Source organism: Marmota flaviventris, chromosome 5, assembly GCF_047511675.1.
Source record: "Marmota flaviventris isolate mMarFla1 chromosome 5, mMarFla1.hap1, whole genome shotgun sequence".
Taxonomy (NCBI): Eukaryota; Metazoa; Chordata; class Mammalia; order Rodentia; family Sciuridae; genus Marmota; species Marmota flaviventris.
The window spans coordinates 49,114,193-49,136,531 of NC_092502.1; the positions used below are offsets into that span (position 1 = coordinate 49,114,193).

Sequence of the window (22,339 nt, forward strand, 5' to 3'; positions counted from 1 at the left end):
TTCATGTGAAAAAGTCAGAGACAGTAAAGTTGAAATGCTTGTACAGATTTCTTTTTTTTTTTTTTTTGAGAGAGAGAGAGAGAGAGAGAATTTTTAATATTTATTTTTTTTAGTTCTCGGCGGACACAACATCTTTGTTTATATGTGGTGCTGAAGATCGAACCCGGGCCGCACGCATGCCAGGCGAGCGTGCTACCGCTTGAGCCACATCTCCAGCCCCGCTTGTCCAGATTTCTGACGTCATTTTTTTCAACCTCCTGTATTTCTATGTCTATGTCTCACATGTTGACATGTGCTAATAGCTTAATTCAGTCTTTCCTACAATTGAATATGGCATTTTACTGCAGAAGATAAATATGAGTCATTTATATTTTCCCTTTTTAGAACTTCCTGTCAGTTCACCTCTTTGTCATGCGGTTCTGAAAACTCTTCAATGTTGGGAACAAGTTCTTCTTCGAAGACTTGAAATCCATGGTGGACCACCTCAAAATTATATCTCAAGTCATACCTCTGAAGAGAGTTTGTCTGCAGGTCCTGCTATTCTGCGCCACAAAGCTTTACTGGAACCTACAAACACTCCTTTCAAGTAGGTTTTCCTATGGATAATATTTTTTTTTTAAGAGAGAGAATTTTTAATATTTATTTTTTAATTTTCGGTGGACATAACATCTTTATTTTATTTTTATGTGGTGCTGAGGATCGAACCCAGTGCCCCGTGCATGCCAGGCAAGCGCGCTACCGCTTGAGCCACATCCCCAACCCCAGTGGATAGTATTTTTAAGTATGAGTTTTCCTAAATCAGAATGTTGTCAGGTAGTATTTAGAGAAAAAAATATTACGATCTATCTAATTTTCTCTTCTAGGCTCATATGAGTGTCTTTGTGTAATGTCTACAGTAGTTCAGAAGTTAGCAAACTTTTCTTGTGAATGTTCAGATAGTAAATATTTTAGACTTTTGGGATGTGCTAGTCACAATTACTTAGCTCTGCCATTGTAGAGTGAAAGCAACCATATACCATACATAAATATGTTTTGATTTGGCTATCGTCCAGTAAACTTTTTTTTTTTTTTAATGGGGCAGGCTAGTTTTGGCCTATGAGCTGTAGTGTATTGATACCTACTTTAGAGCAACACTGTTGAAAATAACCACTCATCAACTGTTTTACTGACCATGAGATGAGAAAGAACCAAAAGGCAAATCATTTCAATGCCCGTTTTATCTAGAAAGTCTTACTACAAAAAATATTTACTGAACTAAACAGTGTGTTTACTTAATGTTGTAGTTGGTTTATGCTCTTGCACAAGCTCTTACCTTATTACTGATCAGTAACAAAGAGTTGTGGGTGGGTATGTGTCCATAGACAGCACTTTCAGTCGCTGTTTTTCTAGTTCTTGTCTGGTATGCATACCTATTTTTGTTATCTCTTGTATCCCTAGATTGGGGGTCAGCAAGCTGTGCCCAACCCTCTGCCCAAATTTAACCCTCCTCCTGCTTTTTAAAATAAAGTGTTATTGGATCACAGCCATGCCATTTTCATTTGCATATTATAGGTTGAGTATCCCTTATCCAAGATGCTTGGGGCCAGAAGTGTTTCAGATTTTAGAATCTTTTGTATTTTGGAATGTTTGCATAGACTTTACCATTGAACATCCCTAACTCAAAATCCAAAACTTAAAATGTCAACATCTAAAAAGTTTCAGATCCCAGAGCATTTTGAATTTGGGAGCATTTCAAATTAGAGCTGCTCAGTCTGAATGTTTGGCTGCTTTCCCATTATAGTGACAGAGTGAGTACTTTTGATAAAAACCATATGACACACAAACCCTGAAATATTTACTGTCTGATGCTTGGTTGGCTTGTCACTATGATGCACACCTGTAGTTCCCTGAACTTTGAAGGCTGAAACAGGAGAATTGCAAGTTCTAGGCCATCTGTAGCAATTTAGTGAGGCCTGAAAAAACTTGGTGAGACCTTCTCTCAAAATAAAAACAAAAAGTGCTAGGGATGTAGCTCAGTGACAAAGTTACCCTGGGTTCAATCTCCAGTACCAGAAACAGAAAAAGAAAAAGCTTGATGGATGCTTCCCTACATCATAGGTGTGGTTCTAGTTAATTTATTATAATAAGGATTCATATAGCACCGAGGAATTGTGGTCAAGTTAATTAGAAATGTCTGAAGTGGATAATTAAATTTTCTATCTCTGTGTAGATCCAAACATCACCTGGCATTATCTGTGAAGAGACTTTGGCAATACTTGGTAAAGCAAGAAGAAATTCAAGAAACCTTTATCAGAAATATATTCACAAAGAAACGATGTCTAAATGAGGTCTGTAGAAGTTAGAACCTCTTATTATTTTATTACAGAAATCTTTTATATTATCATTGAGACCTTAAAAATGAGATACATTTTATAGTTTTTCTAAAGCACATTTTTGTATCATAAATATATGCAATTAATGCTTAGTCAAGTGATTCAAAAGGAGAGAGGCAGTTATTTTCATCAATCACTTTAATTTACAGTAATTAATTTGTATGTACTTAGGACTTTTTTTCCCTCATAGATATTATTTAAGATTCTGTATCTCTTGTTTTTCTGTATTTTGAGTTATGATAATCACTTATTTACAAAACAAGGTAGAAATTTCCTTTGATTTTCATGTGATAGTTCCAGCTATGTTAGAAATTTAATTGAAACTTGGTTTTTGTTCTGAAAACATTTTAAATATGTACTATTTCTTATTCTTTAGATTATGCTTAAATAAAATTTTACAAATTCAAATTAACTTATAATTATACTGTAATTGGTTGATTATACTTTGATATTATCATTATAATGGTTATTTTTTTGTCATTTAGTTCAGTGCTACTAAAAAGTACCAGTCTGATAATACGGGGGAACTTGCATCTGAATGTAAATGAACATCTTGCTTCCTTCATTGAGAAAGTTTCGCTACTAAAAAATATCAGGTGAACTAAATAGTAGACATAGTTATGTAGTCGATTCTTTATCTCCCCTAAACCAGTAGCAAAGAGTTCAAAACTGCCAGGCATGGTGGTGCACACCTGTAATCCCAGCTACCTGGGAGGCTGAGGCAGGAGAATCACAAGTTCAAGGCCAGCCTCAGCAGTTTAGCAAGGCAACTAAGTGAGACCCTGTTTTGAAATAAAAAATAAATAAAAAGGACTGGGGATGTAGCTCAGGTACAATCCCCTTCAGTGTCCAATAAAAAAAGAGTCTATAGACCACATTTTGAGTAGCACTGAACTAGTCTGAAAGTAAGCTTTTACAGTTTTTAAAATGGAAGGAAAAAATAAGGAAATAGAATATGACTTTACAATAGACAAGTAATCAAAAAGCAAGATGACATCAAACCTTACTTAAATAAAAGGAAAATCACATATATTCTGTCGTCTCGCAATTTAAGTACTAATTTGCAGGAGGCAACTGTAAGTGCTATTATTTACTATTTGCCTGATTTTGTAAATATATTCAAATTGACCATGCCAGGAAACAGAATATTATATAGTATTCTTGCTGACTTATAAGACTTTTCTTATGAAGTCTAGTTAAACAGTTTATTTTGTTATTTTTGTTTATTTTGTTAATTTAAACTTATGAAATATGTCTAAGATGTTTAGTGTGTAAGTTTACCATCAAAACAGTTCAAGAAAATGTTTGGATAAATAAAATTAACAATGGATGTACTAGAGAAGAATATAAGACTAATTAAAGATAGGTTTATTGGAAAGATAATGTTTTATTTTAAATTTATCTTTTTCTCAAATAATGTAAGTTACAGCATTCTGATGTGATATATAATAGTACTGCTGCATTGTTCTGTATAAAGTCATGTTTGCTTGCTACTTTCTCTATTGCACTTTTTAATATGAATACCTAAATTTTGATTCAGGACTAGAATTATTAAGGGTACAGAGTAGTGTAACCAAGCCAGAATGTATAAGAATAGCAGGTAATAAATGCAGTTGCACATATTTAAATTTATTTATTATTTCTAGTTTTCTTTGGAGCTTCATTATTACCTTAAGAAAATTTTAAAATTACTTTTATTGCAATTATTTTAATAAAAGCATGACCATAAGTGTTGAACTGATAGCTTTGTAACTATCAGTAAGCTACATATTTTCTCTGAATTTTAGGGTTTTTATCTGCAAAGTGATTATTTCATCCTATACTTTGCAATGTTTTTGAACAGTAGATTTAACTGGCTCAATCACTGTAGTTATGAGAAATTTGTTGTTGTTGCCTATTGTGTTATTCTTGATTGTGATAATCTTGAAGAGACATTTTTGTTGTTCTTTTTAGATATACATGAACAGTAGAGTATATTTTGACATATAACATGGAGTATAACTTATTCTAACTAGGATTGAAGAGACTTTTGATAAAAGGGAGTGTGAAAAGAAAAAAAATATATAGTAAAACAGGTTGGATGGAGTTAAATAGCAACTTAACTTTATAGGGGATGGTATAAAATTATTTAATCTTCTCTGGAAAGTTGAATAGACTATTTTTGTTATTCACAAATTTGCATTCCATCTCTTAGTCTCATAAAATAGTAATTACATTAAAGTTATTGTGACTTTTCAACTGTTTAGAAGATAAATATATGACAGGCCCTATATTTTGGTTGCAAGATGATGGGGAGGATTTTGAGACTGCTGCTGTTTTTTTATTCCTTTATATGCTTCTTTATCTGACCTTTTCTTCATCTGACCTTAAAGTCCTGGTGTATCCTGAGATCTCTTCTTTTTCCTATATAATGTAGTTTACTAGTGCATGCATTTTAAAATAGAATCCCTTCCCTATTTGTTCTTATTTGGAAATTAAGTACAGATGACTGCAAATATTCCCTATAAAAATTTGGAACTTGACAGCTGCTATCTTTGTTCCATTCCTTTTTTCTGTTTTCTTTCATTTTCTGAAAAGAACTAAAGTCTTGAACCTTTGATTACTATTATTATTATTATTAATGTGCTAATACCTCCTTTTAATAATGATATGCACCTTTAGCAACTTCTTGACTCTTTCTGGCTAAATCAGTAGGCAACAATTAGAAAAGTAAAACTAAAATTTCCTAATCAGAAGGTTTTCCTGAGATATCATATGTTATGAAAATAAGACATATTAGCGTCTGTAAAAAGAATTTGTTTTTTTTTAATTTATACTAATCTGGAACCAGTAGTTCAGGATTTTTAAATATAAAGTACTTTAGAATCAATTTTGCTCAAATGTCAGCATTTGAAGAGCAAGTAAAAATTTTAATGCTGTAGTATAAAATTTGTAGTGATGGTTAATGAGTTGTGAGCTGTTAAGTTTTCCTGTTCCCTTTCAGTGCACATTCACACATACTTTTTTAAAGTGTATGAAATTTAAGAATAACAATGCAGATTCATGTCCTTTTCTAAGTAAATTGGTTAAAAATATAATTTTTAAAAATATCCCCAGTATTTTGCATGTTACATCTCATCTTTACTTTGTCATGTGATTATTCTTTCTTGATGAAGTCATTAGAGGACAACAATGAAACCATCAAAAATTCTATGATGGAGGAGCCAAACTTCAATAAGGTACAAATATCATTCAACTGAAATTAGAAATTGCATTCTTAGCTAGAAAAACAAAATATTTGCATTTTCGTTTCCAACTGAACTTTGTTCGCAATGGAATGAAAGTATTGTTTTTTCAAATTATTCTCTCTTTTTAACAAGTGATAACAATGCTTTTTCTTTTGTTAATTAAGAGAATGCAATTTTAAAGGGAGTTGAATGTATCCTATTTTGGCTACAGATTTTCCTGAGTACATACAACTGAAGTTCTTAATAAATGTAAATTACTCTAGCAGTTGTAAAAGCATAGTAGGATTGTACCATTTTTTAATTAAAATTTCTCTCCAAGGATATTAATTCCTAAAAGTATAGCAAATATTATTATATAATCATTTATTCTACAGATAGGAATAACATATAGCACAATGCTTTGTGCATAGTAAGTACTCATAGTACTTAAGAACCAAAGCAGAAAAGATGACAATTTGTACAATCATGAAAATTTCCCAGAGGTTCTGTGATTGCATGTTCAAGTATGACATCATTATATTGATATATAACGTATTTTTCATATTATTTATTGTCATTAATTTTAAGATAATCCTACCAAAGTGATTTTTAGGGGAAAGAATTTTTCAAAAGATTTTTTAAAGACTACTAATTCTACCTTTATTCTTTTTTTTTTCCAGTTGTAGATACATACAATACCTTTATTTATTTATTTCTATGTGGCGCTGAGGATCAAACCCAGTGCCTTACACGTGCTAGGGAAGTGCTCTACCACTGAGCTACAGTCCCAGCCCCCTTTTATTCTTTTCAAAGGAATCTTTTAAAATAGAAGAAATAATTTTATGCAATTAATAACAAAGACTTAGTTGATATAATTGTATATCGTAACTAAAACTTTAGCAAAATAAATGTATATAACTCATACTTTAAATTTTTCTAATGTTTTTTGGAAATTTTCAGAGAATATAAATCAAATTTTTAATTAACAATTTTCTTTGCTAATTGCTACTAACTACTCCCTGTACATTATCAAGAATTTTTATCCAAAGGTTTTTCTTTTGATCCTGTTCATAAAATGTTAATAATTATAATGTTATATTTCTGAAATCATCATGTTACATCAAAATGCAGTCATTTTGTTTGGTTAACATCATAACCATTTTGCAAAAATTTTTAAGCTCTTTACTGTATGTTTTTTAAAATAACGTATTAGGTATGTTTGATCTAAAACAGCTCCACATATTTAAAGTGTAAAACTTTAATTTTGGATTGTGTGTTTGTGAAGCTATTACCAGAAGGTGATGCATTTATCCACCACCCTCCAGACTTCAATTCCTCCCTTTTTCTTCCCTCTCCCCTCTGTCCTTTTTCTCCCCAAACAACTAGAGATCTGATTCCTGACATTATAAACTAATATGCATTGGAATTTTATGTAAATGGAATTATATCATTTTGGTTTTTACCTTTTACTAAGCATAAGTATTTTGAGAGATCTCCATGTCATTGTATGTGTCAGTAGTTCATTCTTTTTCATTTCTGTTATGTGTTCATTATATTGTATGGACATTACCAGTTTATCTGTTTACATATCATTTAACAGTTGAGCTTATTCCATTTGGGGGCTCTTTCAATAAAGCCTGCTTTGAAAATTCATGCATATGGCTTTTTTATGGACATAGGCTTTTATTTCTGTTGTGTAAATAAATGCCTATAAGTAGTAAGATCATATGGTAGGTTTATGCTTAACCTTTTTAGGAAACTGCCCAAGTGTTTTCCAAGGTGATTGTATCATTTATACTTTTCTCATCAGTGGTTGAAATCTCAGTTACTTCATATTCTTCTTTTTTTTTTTTAATGAAAAGCCTTCTTTGGGGGCTGGAATTGTGGCTCAGCGGTAGAGTGCACAGGCTGGACCCGGGTTCGATTCTCAGCACCACATAAATATAAAAGCATTGTGTTGTGTCCATCTACAAAAAAGATTCATATTTCTCTCTCTCTCTCTCTCTCTCTCTCTCTCTCTCTCTCTCTCTCTCTCTCTCTCTCTCTCAAAATAAAAAGAAAAGACTTCATTCTTTTTTTTTAATACCTTTGTTTTATTTATTTATATGTGGTGCCAAGGATTGAACCCAGGGCCTCGCATATGCTAGGCATGCTCTCTACCGCTGAGCCATAACCCCAGCCCAGTTACTTCATATTTTTATTTATACTTTGTATAGTTAACTTTAGCCATTCTAGTTTAATGATAGTTCATCATGGTTTTATTTTATAGTCTTTTTATTCTCTTTACAAAATGTCTTTTGTTGAAGACATTATCCTTTCATCCATTGAATTTCCTTTTCAAAAATCATTGACACAGATGTGTAGGTCTATTTCTGGACTCTTCTTTGGTCTATCAATCTGTTTTCCATCTTTATGCTAGCTGCACAGTTACTTATTACTATAGCCTTATAATCTTTATGTGAAATGTTGTCCTTTAGATATATCCTTCTGCAAACCAAGCTACATAGCTTGCTTACTTATTTGCTTATTTTTTCTTTATCACACTGACTACAACTTCCAGTCCCAGACTGAATAAAAATATTGAGAATAGATTCTTGTTTTTCATATATTAGAAGAAAGCATTTCGTTTTTCTTTTCTTTATCTTCTTCTTTTTTTTTTTTTTTTTTTTTTTTGTACCAGGGATTGAACCAAAGGATGCTTAACCACTGAGCAACATACCCCGCCCTTTTTTATATTTTATTTAGAGACAGGGTCTCTCTAAGTAGCTTGGAGCCTTGATAAGTTGCTAAGGCTAGCTTTGAACTTGCGATTGTCCTGCCTCAGCTTCCTGAGCTGCTGGAATTACAAGTGTGTGCCACCACGCCCAGCTAGCATTTAATTTTTTTTATTCTATCTATAATATCCAGAATAGATAAATCTATAAAAACAGAAAGAATTGGTGCTTGCCAAGTTCTTAGACAAGAGGGGATGGGAGCTGAATGCTTAATGAGATTTATTTTGGGTACTAAGAATGTTCTGAAGCGAGAAAGAGATCATAGTTGTATGTTTAGGTTTTTTTTCTTTTTGTTTTTTTGTTGTTGTTTTATCATGAGGTTACCTGTAAGTTTGTTGTAGTTGCCCTCCTAAGCTTGGAGAAGTTTTCTTATATTATTAGCTTGCTGAGAGTTTTTTAATAACAAAAAAATATTTTACTAAAACATAAGATTTACAGAAGATTCAGACAAGTCATACTATATTGTCAAAAGCTTTTTGTTGAAGGGAGTTCTATACTTGATAGCAAAGTGACAGTCTTCTTAGGGAGGGTTGTGATATTTGTTTAGTGTTGATTCAAACAATCATTCTTGTTCATCTATAGGATTTTAAAGTAAATACTCTGCAGCTAACCCTGATAAACTATCTTTGTTTACCATGCTTTATATTTACTACACTGTGCTTTATACTTTATCTTCACATACTATGTCCCCAATGACTAGGAAATGAATAAAAGCAGTTTCACTGCTTTTAAACTTTTCCCAACAATCCATGTTCTAGCATCTGCTTCTGCTTTACCATGGTGAATTGAGAAAAGATATAGATTTGATAATGTGCATTTAATCACCAAAGGACTGAAGATGTCCTAACTTTTATTCTGTAATGTTTCTAAGACTGTTGTGTCCATTAAATGCAAAAAATGAAGACAACTTTATAGAACAGAAGTGATGCACATTTGATGATGTGCATTTGATAATCAGATTGATTTAAATACTACTTGTGGCAGACAGCCTAGTCCATGTTTCAAGTATTTCTGTGACTTGAACTTTGTTGGTCTCTCACTGCTGTGCTTCATCTAATAGATCCTCTGAATTAAGAACACTTAACAAAGCAATAGTCAATAGCAGAATTATGGGAAGCTGGTGCTGTGGACCACTTATCTTTCAGAATACATAACATATTCTTCCTGACCTGTCTACATTAAGAAAATAAAGTTTGGTCATGAAATGTACTTTAGGTGCTGCCTTTGGGTATTCTTCTGGAAGGAACAATTAAAATCCCCTCCTCAAAGTTGGAATCCTAGAGGCCAGCAGTGACCACATGAAAATAATGGGTATTGCTTTTATCTGGTTCTGCTTTGATGCCAGGAACCACTTCTACCAGCCAATGCTGGCTTTCCTTTGATGATTTTTCCAGGCAGCCCAGTCATCTTTTCAAATTCTGAATCAGCCCACTTGTCTTTTTTCCCCATTTAATCAGGAAGGGATGTTGGATTTTGTTAAATGGTTTGGTTTTTTTGGATTTTGTTGTTGTTGTTTTGCTACTATTGAGATGATCACATGGCTTTTCTTTTGTTAGTCTGTTGGTATGGCTAAATAAATTTATGGATTTTTTTTTTTTAAATGTTAAACTAGTCTTGCATTCATGGCCCCACTTCAGCCTACTTGGCCATGATGTATTATCCCATTTCAATATTGTCAGTTTTTATTTGTTCAATTTTAAGAATTTTGCATCTATATTCATGAAGGATATCGGTTTGTAGTTTTGTTATACATTTTTTTTTAGTTGTCAATGGACTTTTATTTATTTCTTTATATGTGCTGCTAAGAATTGAAACCAGTGCTCACACATGCTAGGCAAGTACTCTACCACTGAGCCACAACCCCAGCCCTTTCTTATACATTTTTTGCTTTATGTTGGTATTAGATTTATGTTAGCCTTTCTTACAATATGTTGGCAAGGATTCTTAATATTTGGAAGAATTTATATAGATACAGTAGTATTATTTCTTAAGTGTTTGGTAGAATCTTTGAATTTTTTAATTACAAATTCAAATTCTCTAACAGATATAGGGCAATTCAGGTTATCTATTTCTTATCTATTGGGATAAGCCACCATTCCTACTCTCCTAATTCAGTCCACCATTACCTCTCAGTAACTTAAGCCACTGTAGTAGCTTCTTCATTGACTTTTTGGCAGCCATTCTATACCCTTTATGTTTTAACTCACACCAATCAGAAATTTCAAACTCTTCCAGTGGCTTTCTCAGCCCTAATATCTTTCCTCTTTATTATAGCTTTTAAATTCCTGCATGAGCTTCTTTCTCTAGTCTTATCTTCTACATGCTTAGTCATTCTCAAATTTAGTTTGCCTAAAACACTTGAGATGTTAGGCACCATTGCTTTGCCCCATGATTATAGGATTCTAAATATGCATCTGACATAGAGTTTAGAATCTTTGTATTTTAAAAAGTCACCTCATTTCCTTCTCATGCAGCTCATCTTGACACCACGTTATTGAGAAATATTATTTTTAGATAATAGAAAACAAGAATGTATTCCCACATTGAGAAAGCTTTTTGACATTTATATCTGCTTGAGCTTTCCTTCTGCACTTGGGAAAAAAGCTCCCCAGATGAAACTGATATATTCCCCTCAATCCAATAATTGCCAGCAAATAGTAGATCCCTCTGTGCTGTGGAAATATCTCTTCTGCCTCCAGTTTCTTCAGAACCTAATAATAGACACTTAAGAGTGTATTTTAGATATCAGGCAGATAGATGGGTAAATTGGGATTTTATCATGAAATTACAGAATTTGACTTGTCCATTCTTGCTGGGCCAGAGGTAAGACATTCCTAGAAGACAAGTTGATTCTCAAGCCAGAATGTTCAGCAAACACTACTGAAATATTTTTGTTTGTAAGCAAATCATATTTTAGATTAGAATATATTTGACATTAACATCTAATGACTATGGTTTTCTCTTCATAGTGGTTATTTTGATTTGGTTATTGTATAAATCTCTCTCAGCTCTGCAATTGAACAGTCTGATGTCATTTAAAAAAATATTTTGAACTCTTATGAATTCTGTGGTCAGCAGGTAGGCATTAGTGATATTTTTATCTAAATTTTTCAGGAAATAAATTTGTTATGTGCTAATTACAAGTTAATATTTTCTGCATTTTATAGTAAGCGGTGAAACATTTTGTAATTCATTTAAAAAGATTGAAGGTTAGGAAAAATAAAATGAAGTAATACCCTACATTAAGCAGTGTTTCAAACTCTTAATAATTGCTTCCACATTCAAACTTTTATTTATTTTAATAAATTGATTTTACATAATTTCTTCTGAATTTAAAGATGTTGTATACACTTTCTTTAGGGTAAAGAAATGTAAGATATTTTCCCCTTATGTAAACTACATTGAATTATGGTTTACTAAACTTCTACTGGCTTAGAGGAGTTACCGTGTCTTCGGGGTTTCTATAAATAGAAAATTATTTAGACCAGAAGTCAGTAAACTATACATACCTGGTCAAACCCCACCTGGTTTTGTATAACCCATGAGCAAAGAATGGTCTTTACATTTTTAAAGCACTGTTTGGGGGGGGAGGGGCGGGAAGAGGAATGTGCAACAGTAACCATTTGTGGTCCACACAACCTAAAATATTCACCATCTGACCATTTAACATAAAAATATATAAAATACTATTAAATGACTGGGGATATAGCTTAGTTGGTAGAATTCTTGCCTTGCATGCACAAGGCCCTGGGTTCAATCCCTAAAACCACCAAAAAAATAATATACTATAAGAATTATAGTACTAAGAAATTTGGTAAATAAATTTTAATTAAAATGTTTTGGTTCTCTAAAGTTAATTCGTTATAGCTTGGGAGTATAATCAATTAATGAAGTTCTGTGTTGTATCAACTATCTTTTTAAAAATGTGAAAAAACAAGTTTGAAAAAAATTAAATTCCCCTTGTCCAATCTTAGGAATTATATACAATAGCACCTTTGGAATTGAAATATCTAAAAAAACTTTCTTTAAATAATTTATGCAAGTATCAGATGCTAGACTAGCATACTATTTGGCCTATTCTTAAAGTCATATTTTATTTTCTTCCTTGTAGATAGAAGCAGATTTGGGATATCCTGGAGGTAAAGCAAGAATTATTCATAAGGAATCTGATATCATTACTGCATTTGCTGTTAATAAAGTAAGTATATAGATTTTTTTCTTTTCTTTAATCATTACATGTTCATAGTTGAAGAATCAGTAAGTTTATTTAATGTCTCTATTTCTCTTTTCCAAAACTACTTCACACTTCTTAAATTATGCCCTGAATCATTTTTTTTTATTTTATAAATTGTTTATATTATTTGGTAATGTGATTTTATTAACATATAATTTGGGAAATGTAACTGATAAGATTTTTTTATTGCTATAGAGAAAAGCATATAAATTATTTATATATGCAATAACTTTAGAATTTATGTGAGATAATAGCACCTAACACAAAGAAAATATTTGCTATATTTCTTATGATTATGTTAAATATAATTCTTACTATTTGATTTAATTTAAGCCTATATGTGGCTTATAAATTCTCTCACTACCAGTAGTTTCCCAATTAGTATGTTTTCTTTGTTTTCCTTAGACTTACACTTACCATCCTCCTTAGAGATGTCTCTAAGTTCCAATAGTAAAGGGAGCCTTAGATATAATCGTCCAGTGTTGAAATTTGTCTTAGTAATTTTCCCCTTTTATCTCCCTTCATTGCCTTATTGAACAGTTTCTAGTCACTTTTGTTTTGTTGTCTTTCCATTAATTTAAAGATAAATGTTATCTTTTTTCTTGTATTCCTAAAGGATAAAGAAGGCATATGTGTGTGTACAAGTGCATGCATGTGTGTTCATATGTTCCTAATTTGCAATAATTTTATGTAATTTAGATATGTATCCTGTGGAATTACTCATTCAGAAATTCTTACACCAGTTATTTCTTCATCTTTTTATGCTAAGCCTGTCTTCTCTTTGTCTCCTAGACAGTTCCTTTGTCATTCTGTCCTCTTATTTCCCTGTATCTTTCGTCTCATTTTTCTCAGAAACTTGAACAATGACTAACTCTGCTTGAAGCAGGCAAATTTGGAATTAGGTCCTTTGTCAAGCAGTTCTTATATTGTAGTGTGTTTATAACATGGTATACATATGTCAAATATAAAATTTTTGTCTATACCGTACTCATCTGCCACTTTCTGAAGAAAATTTTATTTAAAATAGTCTATCCAATACAACTAACTAGCTTTTTTCTTTTAGGGGTTTGTATATAAGTAACTAGTAATGAGTAATCATTCATATATTTAAAGTGTCACTTGTAAGTGTAAGCTTGTTTAATTATTTCTCCAGATTTGATATTTTTATATCCTTGCTAAGTTATAATTGAGAAATAATATGTTTTGCTTTATATTTCTTTTTTGTTGTTGTTGTTAATATCATTGAGATTGAACTTTTCCCTATTTGTTTAGTTGGGAACTATATCAAGAATTGTGAAGTTTATGAGATTTGACCTTATATTCAAGCTAACAAGTTAACTTTCACAGTTTAATGGATGCTGTTTGAAGATACAGGAATCCTGAATCACAGACAAAAGATTTTATTTCTGACAGCAAGAGTAGTAGCGAGAATATCATCATTTTCACACTGGTTCTCTGAACTACGATTCTCACTGAGAAACAACAAAAGGGAACCATATAGAAACAGTACCTGCACATGCAATAAGTCATGTTATAGGAGAGGATCACTCAGTTTAGTGAACCCAGGTCTTTTCTAATGGACAGTAAGCATACCTGACATTTGCTCTGGAAGGAGAAAACTATCACTGTATAAACATCCTGGGAATGATCCTACAGGAAAAAAAGGGCAGTCAGTGATTCACAAGACATTCAAAATTGGAGAGATCCATGGACAGTCATCTTCAATAGTCTAGTTATCCTTTTCTTTACTTATTAATGCATTAGCATTTCACATAATAATAGAGTAATCGTATTTTCTCTTTGCCGTCGGTATCTTTCTGTTTTCTGTTTGAGATGTGTTTGGTTTTTTTTGCAGTGCTTTTGATCAGACCTAGAGCTTAGCTCATGCTAGGCAACTGCTCTACTACAGAGCTACATCCCTGAGATGTGCATTTTTAATTCATAGATCTTTAAAATTTTACATAATTTAATCTGACCAACTTGTCATTTGTGATTTCTTCTGGCATACTTCTTCCTCTCTTTTCTTGCCCATATACTTTTTCTCTGTGAATCTTTCCTACCTCTGTTTTTCTTGCCTGAAACTGAAAGGTTTTAGGAGAGAGTGATATTATTTTATTTAACTAATTAACCATATGTCTTTAGAGTTTCTTATCTCCCTACTTTCTCTAGTTTTCAGAGATTTTTTCTTCTTTAGTATCTTCCTCCACATTTGGGGGTTTGTTGTTGTTGTTGTTTATTGCACTGGGAATTTTTTTTGGTTTTTGGTTTTTGAGATGGGATCTCACTGTGTTGTCCAGGTTGGCTTCAAACTCCTGGGCTCAAGAAATCCTCCCACATCAGCCTCCTGAGTAGCTGGGACTACAGGTGTGTGCCACTACACCTGGTCCCTTCACAGTTTTGAGTTGTGCAAACTTTAGGGAGATTGTAGCATTCTAGCAGACTAGAGAGAGAGAGTGCTGGGAGAGCAAATAAGCTGATACATGTACTACCATTCATAGTTGACTTTCTGTTGGATGTACTGGAATTCCTAGAACATAAACATATCTCAAAGTTCAAGCTTATGATTATCTCACTAAAAGTTTAATTGCTTAAGTTAGTTTAAAATATTATTTTTAGGGATTATTTTCAGAAGTAGCCAATGTATCTATTGTGCTTTCTTATTTAAAAATTACCGTATGATTTATTTTTCAGGCAAATAGAAATTGCATAGCAATTGCTTCCAGCCATGATGTTCAAGAACTGGATGTTTCTGGAATTCTGGCTACACAGATCTATACTTGGGTAGATGATGATGTAGAATTGGAAACCAAAGGGTATGCTTATACTTTGTTTTTATTCAAAAATGTTATATTTGGGACTATATGTGCTGAACTATAACCTTTAAAAGATTTTTTAAAAGGAATGTTACTAAAGTATAAGCAGAGTAGAACCCAATGTTGTAAAAAGTAAATAATGGGTGGCAGGAGCTTCAAAAAGGAAAGTAAGAGTTAGGAGAGAGAGAGAAAGTGAAGGGAATGGAAATTGAGTATGAAAGTCATCGTGAGTTAGGAGTAAGAGTTGAAGAAAATTTATTTTAAAGGGAAAGAGTCAATGTTAGAGCTCTCAGATGAAAAAAAAAAAAAGAAGTGGTGATAGGTTGTTTTCATTCTGGTTGACATTCCTTTATAGATCAGAAGATTTCTTGGTTATACATGCTCATGATGATTTAACAGCTGTTCAAGGCACAACGCCATATACACATAGTAATCCTGGCACTCCAATCAACATGCCGTGGCTTGGTAGTACACAGACTGGCAGAGGAGCATCTGTGGTATGTAAAGTTAAAGATATTTAGGTTTTTGATAGCTCTGCCATTTTGGTTAATGGATAAAAAAGGATAATTGAAAGTTTTTTTAAAAAGTTTATTTTAAAATAAATTTTAAAAGTAAGCATACATAAAATTATTTTAAAAGTATGCTTTGTTTTAAAACCAAAGAAGTATATTTTAATTAATAATTTTTTGAAACCTAATGGTTCAGAGCGGGTGTAATCATGGTATGGCCCACAGGATAGATTAAAACGAGCCCATAGTCTATATTTAAATAGCTACATCACTAAGAGCAATGCTTAATTTTTTTTTTTTTTTTTAGGTATTTGGGGGTGTAACCCATGGCCTTACACATGTTAGACAAGTAATCTAACACAAGCTGTGTTCTCAACCCTTAATTTTTCAATGGGTCTAAAAAAAAGTCATGCATTTTATGGTTTCATGAAAATTTCATGAAATTCTATTTTAGTGTACATTTATGAATACATTTTTATAGGAAAAGCCAAGACCCTTTATTTATATTTTTCCTGTGGGTGCCTTCATGGTACAGTGGCATTATTAAGTATTTGCAACAGAAACTATATGCTCATAAAGCTTTATACATTTATTGTCCAGCACTTTATAAAAAATGGTTTGCCAATCCCTGGTCTAGAAAATATCATTTAATAGTAAAAATGGTCCCTTTTTAGTTGTAGATGGACACAGTGCCTGTATTTTATTTATTTATTTTCTTTATGTTGTGCTGAGGATCAAACCCAGTGCCTCACATGTGCGAGGCAAACACTCTACCACTGAACCACAGCCCCAGTCCTTTTCTTCATACAGAGACAAAATATCTTTTTTTTAAACAAAAACAATTTTTTTTAAAAAAATTAAGCAAAATGTGATATAAATATTAATGGAAACAGATTTTTTCTGAAGTGAAGGGGGATCTATTTGAAACCTGATCACCTAATAGGTGATCCATATTTATACCTTCAAGATTTTTCTTTATTGATACTTAAGGTATAGGAATTGATTCAAAGAATCAAAGAAACACATGTTGTTTCAGTGACTTTCTAAGTGGCAGGGTTTTTTTTGTTGTTGTTGTTTTAAAATTTTATAAGTCCTATAAAATATTTTCCCTGGCCAAAAAAAAAGTTTTATCAATTAGTTTGGGTAATTGTTCAAGGAAAGGCTCTATCATCTTTAATAATACTTTTTAATATTTGGTACTTAATGCAGTTCTTTATAGCTAATAAAACCATATAATTCTTTGCATTATTTCTTGTAGCTGTTTTCTCCTCACTCATTCATCCTTAGTCCTTACTCATTTCATCCTTACTCATTTAAATGAAATTTGAGTTTTAAAAAAATCAAGTGTTTCAATTTGTCACTGTGTTGAATTTGTGGTAGAGCTCAATTTAAAGCCCTCTACTCTTCTTAGTTTAGTGATTTCAGGAGCCACTGTTTTAAGGATTAAATTGAATTTGAAAAGCAATTTAGTAATTATTCAAATGACATGACTTGGTTAATATAGTTGGATTTTTTTCAGTTGACAGATATGTTTAAATTTGTGGAATTTAATTATAATATTTTGAAGTCAAATTTAAAGAGAATATACAGAAGATATGCATAGAAATAATAGACTCTTTTTTTTTCCAGCTTCAGAGAATACAGTACAATTCCTATAACAGCTTTCTTGCTGGTCTCTTGCACTCTGTTCTATACAGAGCAACAAATGTTTCTAAAGCATCAATCAGATTGTTGCTCCCCTCCTTAAAAATTCAACTTTTTTTTTGTAGATGGACATAATACCTTTATTTTATTTATTTTTATGGGTTGCTGAGGATCGAATGAATCCAGTGCCTCATGTGTGCTAGGCAATCACCCTGCTGCTGAGCTACAGCCTCAGCCCTTTCCTATACAACTTTAAAAGAACAAGTCATTAACATGGCCTCTAATGCATTAAAAGTTTTAGCCCTTGCCTGCCTCTGCAGCCTTGTCTCCTTCTTCACTTGGTTTTTCTTTTTGTATTTACATTGGCTTCTATTTCTCAAACTCATTAGTCTTACTGCCATGTCAGAACTTCTACTTTGTCTTCTGCTTAACATGCTCTTTTCCTCTATTTTACCATTTATATCTCAATTCATGTTCCCAGAGATTTACCTGACTTCCCTAGTAAAGATATCTGTCCCTCATCACTGCATCACCTATCATCCATTATTATCTAATTTTATCATCTTTATGAAAGTACTTATTAATTGTTGAAATCAGCAAGTCATCATTGTTTAGTTGTCTTTTTATACCCTCTGGTATGTAAGCTCTTTTAGAGCTTATATTCTGACTGCCTTATAGACTGATGATCCCTAAGAATAGTGTTGGACATATTGTCAGTGAATAGAAAAATTTGTTTATACTCCAAATCATTATAAATAGAAATTATTTTTGAAATTTCTGTTAGGGTTGAATTTTTTTCCTGTCTACATCTTAGGACAGCTTTCTAGTTCTGGTTGTCATGATTTGTGAACATAAATATTGGGATTGACTCATCCTTTTTTCAAGAAAGCAAGGCCAATAGAATAAGGTCCTTCTCTTTTATATGAATTTCCGCTGGTAGTTAATGATTTTTTTTTCTTTTCTTTTTTTTTTTTTGTCTTACAATGTTCAATATGTGCTTTCAGGAAAAAAAAAATTGCTCCTTGGCGCACATGGCGCACACCTGTAATCCCATCGGCAAGGGAGGCTGAGGCAGGGGAATATCAAGTTAAAAGCCAGCCTCAGCAATGGCAAGGCATTAAGCAAGTCAATGAGATCCTGTCTCTAAATAAAATACAAAATAGGGCTGGGGATGTCACTCAGTGGTTGAGTGCCCCTGAGTTCAATCCTCTATACCCCGCCCCCCCCCCCCCAAAAAAAAAAAGATGAAAAAAAGAACAGGAACTTTTAGGCATCTTTAAGAGCATGGAATTTAAATATGAGGTTTAAACAAAAGTGATACTAATCAATTTTTCTTTTTATCTGGAGAATTGACAAAATATTTTTTTAATCCTATCATTCTACTGACTTATGAATACTAATACAAAAAAAGTATATTTGTTATAATCAACTTCTGCTGTTTGGGAGTATGATTGCATTCATATATATTCTAGTTTTTCTATCCCTCACCAGTTCTGCTGACCTAGTAGTCTCTTTTCTTCCTACCAACTCCTCATCTTCTATACAGATTTCAAGCTAATTGAACAATTTAATAGCCCAAAGCTCAACAACAAAAAATCTACCTGAGACTTAGAATATCATGTAACTATAATTATGATGCAGTACAAGTAAGAAGTAGTCTACAAATTAAAAATTTCCCTTTAATTTTGTGTATTTTTAAAATTCTTATTTAACAAGCTAGTTAAATCATTCAAAGCATGATTTTTAAATGAGTTAATAGCTGGGTGTGGTGGCACATGACTTAATCCCAGCAGCTGGGAAGGCTGAGGCAGGAGGATTGCAAGTGTGAAGCAATTTAGCTAGTCCTAAGCAACTTAGCGAAACCCTGTCTCAAATATAAAGTAAAACAGGGCTGGGGATGTGACTCAGTGGTTAAGCGCCTCTGGGTTCAATTTCTGGTACTATAAATAAGTAAATAAATAATAAGATGAGTTAATTGTCCCAAACTATCAAAGTTAACTTGAATTTCTATTTATCTCTTTTATTTTCACATGCTTCTGTCTTTTTAACTTTATGTTATTCATGAATATTCCAGTAAATTTAGTACAATCAGAGAATTGGCAGGAGCACCATTAAACAACTTAATATTAATCTTAATGTTAATATGTTTAGTAAGTTTAGTATTCATAATGGAAGTTGTAAAGTCACATAAAAATAAATAATTGACTTTCCTGTCACTATTTTACTTTTTTATCTTATTCTATTTATTATCTTTTTTTTTTTTTTTTGGTGTTGGATATTAAAACCAGGACTGCACATATGCTAGGCAAGAGCTCTACCACTGAGCTACACCCCCAGCCCTATATTTGAAATTCTTAATCTTTTTATTGAAACTATAAAATAATTCTTTTTTTTTTTGCCAGATGATTAAGAAAGCCATTAATAATGTCAGAAGAATGACTTCACATCCAACTCTTCCTTACTGTAAGTTGACAATAATTAGCATTGATTCTTAATTTTATATGTACTTTGGGCAATTTTTATTATAAGAAATTTATGGAAAACTTTTAGTTTCAATTGAAAGACATTTATTCTACTTTGATGGAGAATATTTTCTAGTAAATAAAATCTTCACTTGAAAATTGGATAAAAACAGAAAAAAGGTATTTTAATGAATTAATAGAGAAAGCGAGCTTAGTGCAGTAAATTGGGACATTTTGTCTTTTTAACATTTTTTGGGTTCCTTAGTGTTAAATTGTAGTTGATAATTATTGTTTTAATAAATAAGATTACTGCCGTCTTTCATTACACACATTTTTACCAGACCTTGGCCATTTATTGCATGATTATAATCAGTTTGTAATTTATTAACTTTTATAGTAAACATAGAAAATGGTTATTAGTCAACTCCTATATGGTAAGGTAGCATATGTATTTTTTTTTTTCATTTTTTTCTTCCTAGGTATCTCAAAATTTCTCTTTCATTAGCCAAGAACTTAATTTATGGGGAACTTTTTGGAGGTATTAACTGGTGGGTTGGAATTAATACTCATATTGTTATGTGAGTAACATAACTTAACTCCTTTTTCTTCTGCTCCAGAGAATTTTTCAGAAATTAAACTAATGCATTCATTGTTTCCTGAATTGGAAAGCAACTGTTTCTCTACATATGAATTTTTTTTCCAACCTGAGCAATTATACAACTCTTTTAATACCAGTGGGACGTCTTTTAACTCATCTCAATTAATGACACTCTCTACTTAGAGTCAGATTCTACCAGTTAGGGACTTGGCCAACAAGACTGCACTCAGTTACAGATACCCATCACAAGTATTGGCTTTTTGCCTATACTCTTCACATACTGGCTATAAGTTGGGAGTCCTATGACTCCCTCCTTGGGTTTGATTAATTTGCCAAAACAATTCATAGAACTCAGGAAAATACTTTATTTAAATTTGCTGGTTGTTTATTGTGTTAGTTAGGTTTTCATTGCTGTGACCAGAATACCTAACAAGAACAACTTAGAGGAGGAAAATTTTATTTTGGTTTATGGTTTCAGAGGTTCAGTCTATAGTGGGCCAATTCCATTACCCTGGCCCAAGGTGAGGCATAACATCATGGCAGAAGGCACGATGAAACCTACTCAGCTCATGGTGACTGGGAAGCAGAAAGAAAAAGAGGAAGAGGCTGCAGGGAGGAGGTCTCCAGTGATGCACCTCCCCAGACCATCCCCCCCACCTGCCTACAGTTATTGTCTAGTTAGTCCATTCAAAGTAGGATGGACCGATTATGTTATAGCTCTCATAATCTAGTCATTTCACATCTAAATATTCCTGCATTAACACAGGAGCTTTTGGGAGACACTCCCAAATTCATAGCATTTTGCCCCTGGCCCCCCCCAAATTCATGTCCATCTCACAGTGCAAAATGCATTCAGTTCCTCTCCAAGAGTCCCTATAGTTTTAACAGTTCCAGCATTGCCCAAAAGTCTAACTCTAAATTCTCATCTGAGACTCAAGCTAAATTCCAAATCCCTTTACAAATTATAAGCAAGTTACATATATGCATGTGCAGTAGACAATGGCACAGAGTAAACATGCTCATTCCAAAATGGAGGAGTGGCAACATACACAGGAGGGATAGGGCAAAAGCAAGACCAAAACCCACCCAGGCAAACAGGCCAGGTAATTCTGCATATAGCTTCTAGGACACATGGCAACAAGGTATTCTCTGCACTGGACTGGGACGGCCCTGTCCTTTTGGCCTTGCTGTTTGCAGGGCACATGTGCTGTCTTTTAGACTGGTTCTTTCTGCAGCCAGCAGCTTTTCTCATTAAGCAGTTCATATGGCATCTCTTAATTCCTGGAGTCTCCATTGACTTTACTTTAACACCTTCATATATCACACTCTTAGGGACAGGTGCAGGGACACAGACACTGCTATACTTTGCCTGGCTTCTCACTGCCTTTGAAATCTGGTAGAAGCCTCCACGTTCCCTTAACTTAACTTTAGTATCCTGCATTCCTGCAGAACCAGCATCATGTAAATGATGCCAAAGTTTGCCTCCAGCTTGGAGCTGTAGCTTGGTGCCCTGGAATCACAGCTGCAGCAGCCTCTGAGTACCTGGGCAGCTGAGTATGGAGAAACAACTCCCTAGGACCCCAAGTGTAAGCAGGTTGCCCCTAGAATCTGTTCTCAAAGGAGATTTTCCTTTACAACCTTGAGCCTGCAGTGGGTGCGATCTTGCAAATTCCTAAATTGCCCTCAAGCCATTTTTTTCCTATTGTGTCTTTGTAAAGTTCTTAACG

The 22,339-nt window shown here is 32.9% G+C and overlaps 1 protein-coding gene across 3 annotated transcripts in view; it reads left to right on the forward strand.

The window, feature by feature from the left end:
- Positions 1–22,339, forward strand: part of Dmxl1 (Dmx like 1) — a 165,721-nt gene that overhangs the window by 120,647 nt on the left and 22,735 nt on the right. The window contains exons 32-38 of one of the 3 annotated variants that reach the window (XM_027941104.2): positions 385–586; positions 2,210–2,327; positions 5,528–5,590; positions 12,464–12,550; positions 15,278–15,399; positions 15,755–15,896; positions 19,955–20,015. In XM_027941104.2, coding sequence (XP_027796905.2) covers positions 385–586; positions 2,210–2,327; positions 5,528–5,590; positions 12,464–12,550; positions 15,278–15,399; positions 15,755–15,896; positions 19,955–20,015 — 795 coding nt within the window. Of the gene's footprint in view, positions 1–384; positions 587–2,209; positions 2,328–2,857; positions 2,969–5,527; positions 5,591–12,463; positions 12,551–15,277; positions 15,400–15,754; positions 15,897–19,954; positions 20,016–22,339 lie in introns of those variants that run through there. The other 2 variants (XM_027941105.2, XM_071612205.1) reach the window with 2 other exon arrangements.